The sequence below is a fragment of the Anomaloglossus baeobatrachus genome, chromosome 10 (assembly GCF_048569485.1).
Source record: "Anomaloglossus baeobatrachus isolate aAnoBae1 chromosome 10, aAnoBae1.hap1, whole genome shotgun sequence".
Classification (NCBI taxonomy): Eukaryota; Metazoa; Chordata; class Amphibia; order Anura; family Aromobatidae; genus Anomaloglossus; species Anomaloglossus baeobatrachus.
Window position 1 is genome coordinate 213,256,197 of NC_134362.1, and position 14,912 is coordinate 213,271,108.

The 14,912-nt window shown below is 60.9% G+C and overlaps 1 protein-coding gene across 1 annotated transcript in view; it reads left to right on the forward strand.

The window, feature by feature from the left end:
- The first annotated feature begins 846 nt into the window (after nt 1-846).
- The window catches only part of CALB2 (calbindin 2), a 30,324-nt gene continuing 16,258 nt past the window's right edge, over nt 847-14,912 (forward strand). Inside the window, exons 1-5 of the mRNA XM_075325347.1 lie at nt 847-972; nt 5,130-5,206; nt 9,450-9,539; nt 9,676-9,756; nt 14,478-14,534. Of these exons, the coding sequence (XP_075181462.1) occupies nt 882-972; nt 5,130-5,206; nt 9,450-9,539; nt 9,676-9,756; nt 14,478-14,534 (396 nt within the window). The 5' untranslated portion in view covers nt 847-881. The remainder of the gene's footprint in view (nt 973-5,129; nt 5,207-9,449; nt 9,540-9,675; nt 9,757-14,477; nt 14,535-14,912) is intronic.

Genomic DNA, 14,912 nt, shown 5'->3' on the forward strand with positions numbered 1-14,912 from the left:
CACAGTGACTGCACCAGCAGAATAGTGAGTGCAGCTCTGGAGGTAACTCAGGATCAGTAATGTATGTACACAGTGACTGCACCAGCAGAATAGTGAGTGCAGCTCTGGAGGTAACTCAGGATCAGTAATGTATGTACACAGTGACTGCACCAGCAGAATAGTGAGTGCAGCTCTGGAGTATAATACAGGAGGTAACTCAGGATCAGTAATGTATGTACACAGTGACTGCACCAGCAGAATAGTGAGTGCAGCTCTGGAGGTAACTCAGGATCAGTAATGTATGTACACAGTGACTGCACCAGCAGAATAGTGAGTGCAGCTCTGGAGGTAACTCAGGATCAGTAATGTATGTACACAGTGACTGCACCAGCAGAATAGTGAGTGCAGCTCTGGAGTATAATACAGGAGGTAACTCAGGATCAGTAATGTATGTACACAGTGACTGCACCAGCAGAATAGTGAGTGCAGCTCTGGAGGTAACTCAGGATCAGTAATGTATGTACACAGTGACTGCACCAGCAGAATAGTGAGTGCAGCTCTGGAGTGTAACTCAGGATCAGGCTGCATCCTGTTGCAGGACATCGTAGTTGAGCACAGGGTTATTTCTCGCCCGTGTCCGTGGATTGGGGCACTGATACCTGATAGATTCTGATTCGGGATCACATTGATGTGAAGCTCCGTCGGCGGCTCCGGCTTCCGCGGGGAGAGCTCGGTGCTGCCCTCTGGTGGCGGCCGCGGGGAGCGCTCGGTGCTGCCCTCTGGTGGCGGCCGCGGGGAGCGCTCGGTGCTGCCCTCTGGTGGCGGTCGCGGGCACAGCAGCCTAGAGCTGCGCCTATATAAGCGGAGCGCGGCGCGGAGCGGAGTCAGTGTCTGCCCGGACCATGGCGCACAAGCAGCAGCCCCTGTACCTGCACCTCGCCGAGCTCACCGCCGCCCAGTTCCTGGATATATGGAGGCACTACGACTCTGATGGTAAGAGCCCCTGCGCGTCCTTCCCGAACCCTGTACTCACCCCCGGGGTCACTGCACCCCAACCGGGGCACCAGGGGGCACTGGACGTACTACAAGTACCAGGGGGCACTGGACGTACTACAAGTACCAGGGGGCACTGGACGTCCTACAAGTACCAGGGGGCACTGGACGTACTACAAGTACCAGGGGACACTGGACGTACTACAAGTACCAGGGGGCACTGGACGTACTACAAGTACCAGGGGGCACTGGACGTACTACAAGTACCAGGGGGCACTGGACGTACTACAAGTACCAGGAGGCACTGGACGTACTACAAGTACCAGGGGGCACTGGACGTACTACAAGTACCAGGGGGCACTGGACGTCCTACAAGTACCAGGGGGCACTGGACGTCCTACAAGTACCAGGGGGCACTGGACGTACTACAAGTACCAGGGGACACTGGACGTACTACAAGTACCAGGGGGCACTGGACGTACTACAAGTACCAGGGGGCACTGGACGTACTACAAGTACCAGGGGGCACTGGACGTACTACAAGTACCAGGGGGCACTGGACGTACTACAAGTACCAGGGGGCACTGGACGTACTACAAGTACCAGGGGACACTGGACGTACTACAAGTACCAGGGGGCACTGGACGTACTACAAGTACCAGGGGGCACTGGACGTACTACAAGTACCAGGGGACACTGGACGTACTACAAGTACCAGGGGGCACTGGACGTACTACAAGTACCAGGGGGCACTGGACGTACTACAAGTACCAGGGGGCACTGGACGTACTACAAGTACCAGGGGGCACTGGACGTCCTACAAGTACCAGGGGGCACTGGACGTCCTACAAGTACCAGGGGGCACTGGACGTCCTACAAGTACCAGGGGGCACTGGACGTACTACAAGTACCAGGGGGCACTGGACGTACTACAAGTACCAGGGGGCACTGGACGTACTACAAGTACCAGGGGGCACTGGACGTACTACAAGTACCAGGAGGCACTGGACGTACTACAAGTACCAGGCGTGACACTGGACGTACTACAAGTACCAGGGGGCACTGGACGTACTACAAGTACCAGGGGGCACTGGACGTACTACAAGTACCAGGGGGCACTGGACGTACTACAAGTACCAGGGGGCACTGGACGTACTACAAGTACCAGGGGGCACTGGACGTACTACAAGTACCAGGGGGCACTGGACGTACTACAAGTACCAGGGGGCACTGGACGTACTACAAGTACCAGGGGGCACTGGTCGTACTACAAGTACCAGGGGGCACTGGACGTACTACAAGTACCAGGGGGCACTGGACGTACTACAAGTACCAGGGGGCACTGGACGTACTACAAGTACCAGGGGGCACTGGACGTACTACAAGTACCAGGAGGCACTGGACATACTACAAGTACCAGGGGTGACACTGGACGTACTACAAGTACCAGGGGTGACTGGACGTACTACAAGTACCAGGGGGCACTGGACGTACTACAAGTACCAGGGGGCACTGGACGTACTACAAGTACCAGGGGGCACTGGACGTACTACAAGTACCAGGGGGCACTGGACGTACTACAAGTACCAGGGGGCACTGGACGTACTACAAGTACCAGGGGGCACTGGACGTACTACAAGTACCAGGGGGCACTGGACGTACTACAAGTACCAGGGGTGATACTGGACGTACTACAAGTACCAGGGGTGATACTGGACGTACTACAAGTACCAGGGGGCACTGGACGTACTACAAGTACCAGGGGGCACTGGACGTACTACAAGTACCAGGGGGCACTGGACGTACTACAAGTACCAGGGGGCACTGGACGTACTACAAGTACCAGGGGTGACACTGGGCGTACTACAAGTACCAGGGGTGACACTGGGCGTACTACAAGTACCAGGGGTGACACTGGGCGTACTACAAGTACCAGGGGTGACACTGGGCGTACTACAAGTACCAGGGGGCACTGGACGTACTACAAGTACCAGGGGGCACTGGACGTACTACAAGTACCAGGGGGCACTGGACGTACTACAAGTACCAGGGGGCACTGGACATACTACAAGTTCCAGGGGTGATACTGGATGTACTACAAGTACCAGGGGACACTGGACGTACTACAAGTACCAGGGGGCACTGGACGTACTACAAGTACCAGGGGGCACTGGATGTACTACAAGTACCAGGGGTGATACTGGAGGTACTACAAGTACCAGGGGACACTGGACGTACTACAAGTACCAGGGGGCACTGGACGTACTACAAGTACCAGGGGACACTGGACGTACTACAAGTACCAGGGGGCACTGGACGTACTACAAGTACCAGGGGGCACTGGACGTACTACAAGTACCAGGGATGACACTGGACGTACTACAAGTACCAGGGGTGACACTGGACGTACTACAAGTACCAGGGGTGATACTGGACGTACTACAAGTACCAGGGGGCACTGGACGTACTACAAGTACCAGGGGTGATACTGGACGTACTACAAGTACCAGGGGTGATACTGGACGTACTACAAGTACCAGGGGGCACTGAACGTACTACAAGTACCAGGGGTGATACTGGACGTACTACAAGTACCAGGGGGCACTGAACGTACTACAAGTACCAGGGGTGATACTGGACGTACTACAAGTACCAGGGGGCACTGGACGTACTACAAGTACCAGGGGGCACTGGACGTACTACAAGTACCAGGGGACACTGGACGTACTACAAGTACCAGGGGACACTGGATGTATTACAAGTACCAGGGGTGACACTGGATGTACTACAAGTACCAGGGGGCACTGGACGTACTACAAGTACCAGGGGGCACTGGACGTACTACAAGTACCAGGGGGCACTGGACGTACTACAAGTACCAGAGGTGACACTGGACGTACTACAAGTACCAGAGGTGACATTGGACGTACTACAAGTACCAGGGGTGACACTGGACGTACTACAAGTACCAGGGGGCACTGGACGTACTACAAGTACCAGGGGGCACTGGACGTACTACAAGTACCAGGGGTGACACTGGACGTACTACAAGTACCAGAGGTGACACTGGACGTACTACAAGTACCAGGGGGCACTGGAGGTACTACAAGTACCAGGGGGCACTGGACGTACTACAAGTACCAGGGGTGACACTGGACGTACTACAAGTACCAGGGGGCACTGGACGTACTACAAGTACCAGGGGGCACTGGACGTACTACAAGTACCAGGGGTGACACTGGACGTACTACAAGTACCAGGGGTGACACTGGACGTACTACAAGTACCAGGGGGCACTGGAGGTACTACAAGTACCAGGGGGCTCTGGACGTACTACAAGTACCAGGGGGCTCTGGACGTACTACAAGTACCAGGGGGCACTGGACGTACTACAAGTACCAGGGGTGACACTGGACGTACTACAAGTACCAGGGGGCTCTGGACGTACTACAAGTACCAGGGGGCTCTGGACGTACTACAAGTACCAGGGGTGACACTGTACATACTACAAGTACCAGGGGTGACACTGGACGTACTACAAGTACCAGGGGTGACACTGTACATACTACAAGTACCAGGGGGCACTGGACGTACTACAAGTACCAGGGGTGACACTGGACGTACTACAAGTACCAGGGGGCACTGGACGTATTAGAGGAGAGCAGCTGAGGCTCATGGGTGCCGGGTGCCCGGGATATCCCCCTGCCCTGTCTGTACCCGGGATATCCCCCTGCCCTGTCTGTACCCGGGATATCCCCCTGCCCTGTCTGTACCCGGGATATCCCCCTGCCCTGTCTGTACCCGGGATATCCCCCTGCCCTGTCTGTACCCGGGATGTGACCCTGACCCACGTCTTCTGGCCCCGTCACCCCCAGAATATCTTCTGCTTTCTTTGAGTCTATCTGTAGAGAAGCGTCGCTGCGCACTTATCCTCTGCAGGAGTCCAGGGACATGAGATCTGGTTTGTGGGGGCCGGAGGCTGCTGCGCCCCACACGAGGACCGGGAGCGGCACCAGAAAACAGCTCCCAGATCTCAGCTCCCCGGAGCCCTAGAGAGGGGCGCCTGGAGGCAGCACCGCTGTACAGCAGGGTCTCCGGGGCCTGGAGCGCAGGTGGAGCAGACCTGGGGGTGACAGTGTGATTCCTCCAATCTCCAGGTAATGGCTACATTGAAGGGAAGGAGCTGGAGAACTTCTTCCAGGAGCTGGAAAACGCGAGGAGAGGAGCTGGAGTGGTAAGATGGCGGAGGCTGCCCCCTGCTGGGTATCTGATGGCGGAGGCTGCACCCCTGCTGGGTATCTGATGGCGGAGGCTGCCCCCCTGCTGGGTATCTGATGGCGGAGGCTGCCCCCTGCTGGGTATCTGATGGTGGAGGCTGCCCCCTGCTGGGTATCTGATGGCGGAGGCTGCCCCCCTGCTGGGTATCTGATGGCGGAGGCTGCCCCCTGCTGGGTATCTGATGGCGGAGGCTGCACCCCTGCTGGGTATCTGATGGCGGAGGCTGCCCCCCTGCTGGGTATCTGATGGCGGAGGCTGCCCCCTGCTGGGTATCTGATGGCGGAGGCTGCCCCCCTGCTGAGTATCTGATGGCGGAGGCTGCCCCCTGCTGGGTATCTGATGACGGAGGCTGCCCCCCTGCTGGTTATCTGATGGTGGAGGCTGCCCCCCTGCTGGTTATCTGATGGTGGAGGCTGACCCCCCCTGCTGGGTATCTGATGGTGGAGGCTGACCCCCCCTGCTGGGTATCTGATGGTGGAGGCTGACCCCCCCTGCTGGGTATCTGATGGCGGAGGCTGACCCCCCCTGCTGGGTATCTGATGGCGGAGGCTGCCTCCCTGCTGGGTATCTGATGGTGGAGGCTGACCCCCCTGCTGGGTATCTGATGGTGGAGGCTTGCCCCCCTGCTGGGTATCTGATGGTGGAGGCTGACCCCCCTGCTGGGTATCTGATGGTGGAGGCTGACCCCCCCTGCTGGGTATCTGATGGTGGAGGCTGACCCCCCCTGATGGGTATCTGATGGTGGAGTATGACACCCCCCCCCTGCTGGGTATCTGATGGTGGAGGCTGACCCCCCTGCTGGGTATCTGATGGCGGAGGCTGCCCCCTGCTGGGTATCTGATGGCGGGGGATGCCCCCCCTGCTGGGTATCTGATGGCGGAGGCTGCCCCCCTGCTGGGTATCTGATGGCGGAGGCTGCCTCCTGCTGGGTATCTGATGGCAGAGGCTGCCCCCCTGCTGGGTATCTGATGGTGGAGGCTGACCCCCCCTGCTGGGTATCTGATGGTGGAGGCTGCCCTTCTGCTGGGTATCTGATGGAGGAGGCTCACCCCCCCTGCTGGGTATCTGATGGTGGAGGCTGACCCCCTCTGCTGGGTATCTGATGGTGGAGGCTGACCCCCCCCCCCTGTTGGGTATTTAATGGTGGAGGCTGACCCCCCCTGCTGGGTATCTGATGGTGGAGGCTGCCCTCCTGCTGGGTATCTGATGGAGGAGGCTGACCCCCCCTGCTGGGTATCTGATGGTGGAGGCTGCCCTCCTGCTGGGTATCTGATGGTGGAGGCTGACCCCCTCTGCTGGGTATCTGATGGTGGAGGCTGCCCTCCTGCTGGGTATCTGATGGAGGAGGCTCACCCCCCCTGCTGGGTATCTGATGGTGGAGGCTGACCCCCTCTGCTGGGTATCTGATGGAGGAGGCTCACCCCCCCTGCTGGGTATCTGATGGTGGAGGCTGACCCCCTCTGCTGGGTATCTGATGGCGGAGGCTGCCCCCCTGCTGGGTATCTGATGGCGGAGGCTCAACCCCCTGCTGGGTATCTGATGGTGGAGGCTGACCCCCCCTGCTGGGTATCTGATGGTGGAGGCTGACCCCCTCTGCTGGGTATCTGATGGCGGAGGCTCAACCCCCTGCTGGGTATCTGATGGTGGAGGCTGACCCCCCCTGCTGGGTATCTGATGGTGGAGGCTGACCCCCCTGCTGGGTATCTGATGGTGGAGGCTCACCCTCCCTGCTGGGTATCTGATGGTGGAGGCTGACCCCCCCCTGCTGGGTATCTGATGGTGGAGGCTGAACCCCGGATGGTAGAGGCTGCCCCCCCCAAGTATCTGATGGGGAGTTCCCCCGGTGTGTCTCATCTCCCCCGCATATCTGATGGTGTAAGGGTGGAGCCCCAATCCTCCCCAGGATAACTGATGGTGGAGCCCCCGGTATGTGATGGTGGAGCCCCCGGTATGTGATGGTGGAGCCCCCGGTATGTGATGGTGGAGCCCCCGGTATCTGGTGGTGGAGCCCCCGGTATGTGATGGTGGAGCCCCCGGTATCTGATGGTGGAGCCCCCGGTATGTGATGGTGGAGCCCCCGGTATGTGATTGTGGAGCCCCCGGTATGTGATGGTGGAGCCCCCGGTATCTGGTGGTGGAGCCCCCGGTATGTGATGGTGGAGCCCCCGGTATCTGGTGGTGGAGCCCCCGGTATCTGATGGTGGAGCCCCCGGTATCTGATAGTGGAGCCCCCGGTATCTGGTGGTGGAGCCCCCGGTATCTGATGGTGGAGCCCCCGGTATCTGATGGTGGAGCCCCCGGTATCTGGTGGTGGAGCCCCCGGTATCTGGTGGTGGAGCCCCCGGTATGTGGTGGTGGAGCCCCCGGTATGTGGTGGTGGAGCCCCCGGTATGTGGTGGTGGAGCCCCCGGTATCTGATTGTGGAGCCCCCGGTATCTGATGGTGGAGCCCCCGGTATGTGATGGTGGAGCCCCCGGTATCTGATGGTGGAGCCCCTGGTATGTGATGGTGGAGCCCCCGGTATCTGATGGTGGAGCTTCCGGTATCTGATGGTGGAGCCCCCGGTATCTGGTGGTGGAGCCCCCGGTATCTGGTGGTGGAGCCCCCGGTATCTGATGGTGGAGCCCCCGGTATCTGATGGTGGAGCCCCCAGTATCTGGTGGTGGAGCCCCCGGTATCTGGTGGTGGAGCCCCCGGTATGTGGTGGTGGAGCCCCCGGTATGTGGTGGTGGAGCCCCCGGTATGTGGTGGTGGAGCCCCCGGTATCTGATTGTGGAGCCCCCGGTATCTGATGGTGGAGCCCCCGGTATGTGATGGTGGAGCCCCCGGTATCTGATGGTGGAGCCCCTGGTATGTGATGGTGGAGCCCCCGGTATCTGATGGTGGAGCTTCCGGTATCTGATGGTGGAGCCCCCGGTATCTGGTGGTGGAGCCCCCGGTATCTGGTGGTGGAGCCCCCGGTATCTGGTGGTGGAGCCCCCGGTATGTGATGGTGGAGCCCCCGGTATGTGATGGTGGAGCCCCCGGTATCTGATGGTGGAGCCCCCGGTATGTGATGGTGGAGCCCCCGGTATGTGATGGTGGAGCCCCCGGTATCTGGTGGTGGAGCCCCCGGTATGTGATGGTGGAGCCCCCGGTATGTGGTGGTGGAGCCCCCGGTATCTGGTGGTGGAGCCCCCGGTATCTGGTGGTGGAGCCCTCGGTATCTGATGGTGGAGCCCCCGGTATCTGATGGTGGAGCACCCGGTATGTGATGGTGGAGCCCCCGGTATCTGATGGTGGAGCCCCCGGTATGTGATTGTGGAGCCCCCGGTATCTGGTGGTGGAGCCCCCGGTATCTGGTGGTGGAGCCCCCGGTATCTGGTGGTGGAGCCCCCGGTATGTGATGGTGGAGCCCCCGGTATGTGATGGTGGAGCCCCTGGAATCTGGTGGTGGAGCCCCCGGTATCTGGTGGTGGAGCCCCCGGTATGTGGTGGTGGAGCCCCCGTTTTGTGGTGGTGGAGCCCCCGGTATCTGGTGGTGGAGCCCCCGGTATCTGGTGGTGGAGCCCCCGGTATCTGGTGGTGGAGCCCCCGGTATGTGATGGTGGAGCCCCCGGTATGTGATGGTGGAGCCCCCGGTATGTGATGGTGGAGCCCCCGGTATCTGGTGGTGGAGCCCCCGGTATCTGGTGGTGGAGCCCCCGGTATCTGGTGGTGGAGCCCCTGGTATGTGATGGTGGAGCCCCTGGAATCTGTTGGTGGAGCCCCCGGTATCTGGTGGTGGAGCCCCCGGTATGTGATGGTGGAGCCCCCGGAATCTGGTGGTGGAGCCCCCGGTATCTGGTGGTGGAGCCCCCGGTATCTGGTGGTGGAGCCCCCGGTATCTGATGGTGGAGCCCCCGGTATGTGATGGTGGAGCCCCCGGTATCTGGTGGTGGAGCCCCCGGTATCTGGTGGTGGAGCCCCCGGTATCTGGTGGTGGAGCCCCCGGTATCTGGTGGTGGAGCCCCCGGTATTTGGTGATGGAGCCCCCGGTATCTGGTGGTGGAGCCCCCGGTATCTGGTGGTGGAGCTCCCGGTATCTGGTGGTGGAGCCCCCGGTATGTGGTGGTGGAGCCCCCGGTATCTGGTGGTGGAGCCCCCGGTATCTGGTGGTGGAGCCCCCGGTATCTGGTGGTGGAGCCCCCGGAATGTGACTTCTTCTGTTCTGGGATTAGGAAGGATCCAGCATCAACATCGGGGAGAAGCTGAAGGAGTTCATGCAGAAGTACGACAAGAACGCGGACGGCCGCATCGAGATGGCGGAGGTGAGTGCTCGGGGGTCGCCGGGGGGCGCCGCTTCTCCCACCGCTGCTCTGTCTGGAGGCGTAACAGCACAGTCTTCAGTAATGTCAGTGTCACGCAGCAGGAGATCCGTCACAGTGTGTCGCTCTGTCCCCGCAGCTGGCGCAGATCCTCCCGACAGAAGAGAACTTCCTGCTCTGCTTCCGACAACACGCCGGCTCCAGCACCGAGTTCATGGAGGTACGTGCTGCACCGCACTACACCCCACCTGCACACGCTCCCCTGTGCTGCACCGCACTACACCCCACCTGTACACGCTCCCCTGTGCTGCACCGCACTACACCCCACCTTTACACGCTCCCCTGTGCTGCACCGCACTACACCCCACCTGTACACGCTCCTCTGTGCTGCACCGCACTACACCCCACCTGTACACGCTCCCCTGTGCTGCACCGCACTACACCCCACCTGTACACGCTCCTGTGCTGCACCGCACTACACCCCACCTGTACACGCTCCTCTGTGCTGCACCGCACTACACCCCACCTGTACACGCTCCCCTGTGCTGCACCGCACTACACCCCACCTGTACACGCTCCTGTGCTGCACCGCACTACACCCCACCTGCACACGCTCCCCTGTGCTGCACCGCACTACACCCCACCTGTACACGCTCCTGTGCTGCACCGCACTACACCCCACCTGTACACGCTCCTCTGTGCTGCACCGCACTACACCCCACCTGTACACGCTCCTCTGTGCTGCACCGCACTACACCCCACCTGTACAGGCTCCCCTGTGCTGCACCGCACTACACCACACCTGTACACGCTCCTGTGCTGCACCGCACTACACCACACCTGTACACGCTCCCCTGTGCTGCACCGCACTACACCCCACCTGTACACGCTCCCCTGTGCTGCACCGCACTTCACCCCACCTGTACACGCTCCTCTGTGCTGCACCGCACTACACCCCACCTGTACACGCTCCCCTGTGCTGCACCGCACTACACCCCACCTGTACACGCTCTCCTGTGCTGCACCGCACTACACCCCACCTGTACACGCTCCTCTGTGCTGCACCGCACTACACCCCACCTGTACACGCTCCCCTGTGCTGCACCGCACTACACCCCACCTGTACACGCTCCTCTGTGCTGCACCGCACTACACCCCACCTGTACACGCTCCTTTGTGCTGCACCGCACTACACCCCACCTGTACACGCTCTCCTGTGCTGCACCGCACTACACCCCACCTGTACACGCTCCTCTGTGCTGCACCGCACTACACCCCACCTGTACACGCTGCACCGCACTACACCCCACCTGTACACGCTCCTGTGCTGCACCGCACTACACCCCACCTCTACACGCTCCTTTGTGCTGCACCGCACTACACCCCACCTGTACAATCTTCTGTGCTGCACCGCACTACACCCCACCTGTACACGCTCCCATGCTGCACCGCACTACACCTCACCTGTACACACTCCCCTGTGCTGCACCGCACTACACCCCACCTGTACACGCTCCTGTGCTGCACCACACTACACCCCACCTGTACACGCTCCTGTGCTGCACCACACTACACCCCACCTGTACACGCTCCCCTGTGCTGCACCGCACTACACCCCACCTGTACACGCTCCTCTGTGCTGCACCGCACTACACCCCACCTGTACACGCTCCTTTGTGCTGCACCGCACTACACCCCACCTGTACACGCTCTCCTGTGCTGCACCGCACTACACCCCACCTGTACACGCTCCTCTGTGCTGCACCGCACTACACCCCACCTGTACACGCTGCACCGCACTACACCCCACCTGTACACGCTCCTGTGCTGCACCACACTACACCCCACCTGTACACGCTCCTGTGCTGCACCGCACTACACCCCACCTGTACACGCTCCTGTGCTGCACCACACTACACCCCACCTGTACACGCTCCTGTGCTGCACCGCACTACACCCCACCTGTACACGCTCCCCTGTGCTGCACCGCACTACACCCCACCTGTACACGCTCCTCTGTGCTGCACCGCACTACACCCCACCTGTACACGCTCCTTTGTGCTGCACCGCACTACACCCCACCTGTACACGCTCTCCTGTGCTGCACCGCACTACACCCCACCTGTACACGCTCCTCTGTGCTGCACCGCACTACACCCCACCTGTACACGCTGCACCGCACTACACCCCACCTGTACACGCTCCTGTGCTGCACCGCACTACACCCCACCTCTACACGCTCCTTTGTGCTGCACCGCACTACACCCCACCTGTACAATCTTCTGTGCTGCACCGCACTACACCCCACCTGTACACGCTCCCATGCTGCACCGCACTACACCTCACCTGTACACACTCCCCTGTGCTGCACCGCACTACACCCCACCTGTACACGCTCCTGTGCTGCACCACACTACACCCCACCTGTACTCGCTCCCCTGTGCTGCACCGCAGTACACCCCACCTGTACACGCTCCTGTGCTGCACCACACTACACCTCACCTGTACACACTCCCCTGTGCTGCACCGCACTACACCTCACCTGTACACGCTCCCCTGTGCTGCACCGCACTACACCCCACCTGTACACGCTCCTGTGCTGCACCGCACTACACCCCACCTGTACACGCTCCTGTGCTGCACCGCACTACACCCCACCTGTACACGCTCCTGTGCTGCACCGCACTACACCCCACCTGTACACGCTCCTGTGCTGCACCGCACTACACCCCACCTGTACACGCTCCTGTGCTGCACCGCACTACACCCCACCTGTACACGCTCCCCTGTGCTGCACCGCACTACACCCCACCTGTACACGCTCCCCTGTGCTGCACCGCACTACACCTCACCTGTACACACTCCCCTGTGCTGCACCGCACTACACCCCACCTGTACACGCTCCTCTGTGCTGCACCACAATACACCCTACCTGAACACGCTCCCCTGTGCTGCACCGCACTACACCCCACCTGTACACGCTCCCATGCTGCACCGCACTACACCCCACCTGTACACGCTCCCATGCTGCACCGCACTACACCCCACCTGTACACGCTCCCATGCTGCACCGCACTACACCTCACCTGTACACGCTCCCCTGTGCTGCACCGCACTACACCCCACCTAAACACGCTCCTGTGCTGCACCGCACTACACCCCACCTGTACACGCTCCCCTGTGCTGCACCGCACTACACTCCACCTGTACACGCTCCCCTGTGCTGCACCGCACTACACCCCACCTGTACACGTTCGCCTGTCCTGCACCGCACTGCACCCCACCTGTACACGCTCTCCTGTACTGCACCGCACTACACCCCACCTGTACACGCTCCCCTGTGCTGCACCGCACTACACCCCACCTGCACACGCTCGCCTGTGCTGCACCGCACTACACTCCACCTGTACACGCTCGCCTGTGCTGCACCGCACTACACCCCACCTGTACACGCTCGCCTGTGCCGCACCGCACTACACTCCACCTGTACACGCTCGCCTGTGCTGCACCGCACTACACCCCACCTGTACACGCTCCCCTGTGCTGCACCGCACTACACCCCACCTGTACACGCTCCCCTGTGCTGCACCGCACTACACCCCACCTGTACACGCTCCCCTGTGCTGCACCTCACTACACCCCACCTGTACAATCTCCCGTGCTGCACCGCACTACACCCCACCTGTACACGCTCCCCTGTGCTGCACCGCACTACACCCCACCTGTACACGCTCCCCTGTGCTGCACCGCACTACACCCCACCTGTACACGCTCCCCTGTGCTGCACCGCACTACACCTCACCTGTACACACTCCCCTGTGCTGCACCGCACTACACCCCACCTGTACACGCTCCTCTGTGCTGCACCACAATACACCCTACCTGAACACGCTCCCCTGTGCTGCACCGCACTACACCCCACCTGTACACGCTCCCATGCTGCACCGCACTACACCCCACCTGTACACGCTCCCATGCTGCACCGCACTACACCCCACCTGTACACGCTCCCATGCTGCACCGCACTACACCTCACCTGTACACGCTCCCCTGTGCTGCACCGCACTACACCCCACCTAAACACGCTCCTGTGCTGCACCGCACTACACCCCACCTGTACACGCTCCCCTGTGCTGCACCGCACTACACTCCACCTGTACACGCTCCCCTGTGCTGCACCGCACTACACCCCACCTGTACACGTTCGCCTGTCCTGCACCGCACTGCACCCCACCTGTACACGCTCTCCTGTACTGCACCGCACTACACCCCACCTGTACACGCTCCCCTGTGCTGCACCGCACTACACCCCACCTGCACACGCTCGCCTGTGCTGCACCGCACTACACTCCACCTGTACACGCTCGCCTGTGCTGCACCGCACTACACCCCACCTGTACACGCTCGCCTGTGCTGCACCGCACTACACTCCACCTGTGCACGCTCGCCTGTGCTGCACCGCACTACACCCCACCTGTACACGCTCCCCTGTGCTGCACCGCACTACACCCCACCTGTACACGCTCCCCTGTGCTGCACCGCACTACACCCCACCTGTACACGCTCCCCTGTGCTGCACCGCACTACACCCCACCTGTACAATCTCCCGTGCTGCACCGCACTACACCCCACCTGTACACGCTCCCCTGTGCTGCACCGCACTACACCCCACCTGTACACGCTCCCCTGTGCTGCACCGCACTACACCCCACCTGTACACGCTCCCCTGTGCTGCACCGCACTACACCTCACCTGTACACGCTCCCCTGTGCTGCACCGCACTACGCCCCACCTGTACACGCTCCCCTGTGCTGCACCGCACTACACCCCACCTGTACAATCTCCTGTGCTGCACCGCACTACACCCCACCTGCACACGCTCGCCTCCTCTCTATTTGCTGTTTTTTTTTCACTTTTGTTGATTTCTTGATTATTTTTCAGGCCTGGAGGAAATACGACACGGACAGAAGCGGCTACATCGAGGCCAACGAACTGAAGGTGAGGAAGTGTGGGGCCTCTGGGGGCCAATCCTGGGAGTGTGGGATAACTGGCTGTGGGGCCCCTGGGGGCCAATCCTGGGGGTGTGGGATAACCGGCTGTGGGGCCCCTGAGCGCCAATCCTGGGGGTGTGGGATAACCGGCTGTGGGGTCCCTGGGGGCCAATCCTGGGGGTGTGGGATAACCGGCTGTGGGGTCCCTGGGGGCCAATCCTGGGGGTGTGGGATAACCGGCTGTGGGGTCCCTGGGGGCCAATCCTGGGAGTGTGGGATAACCGGCTGTGGGGTCCCTGGGGGCCAATCCTGGGGGTGTGGGATAACCGGCTGTGGGGTCCCTGAGGGCCAATCCTGGGGGTGTGGGATAACTGGCTGTGGGGCC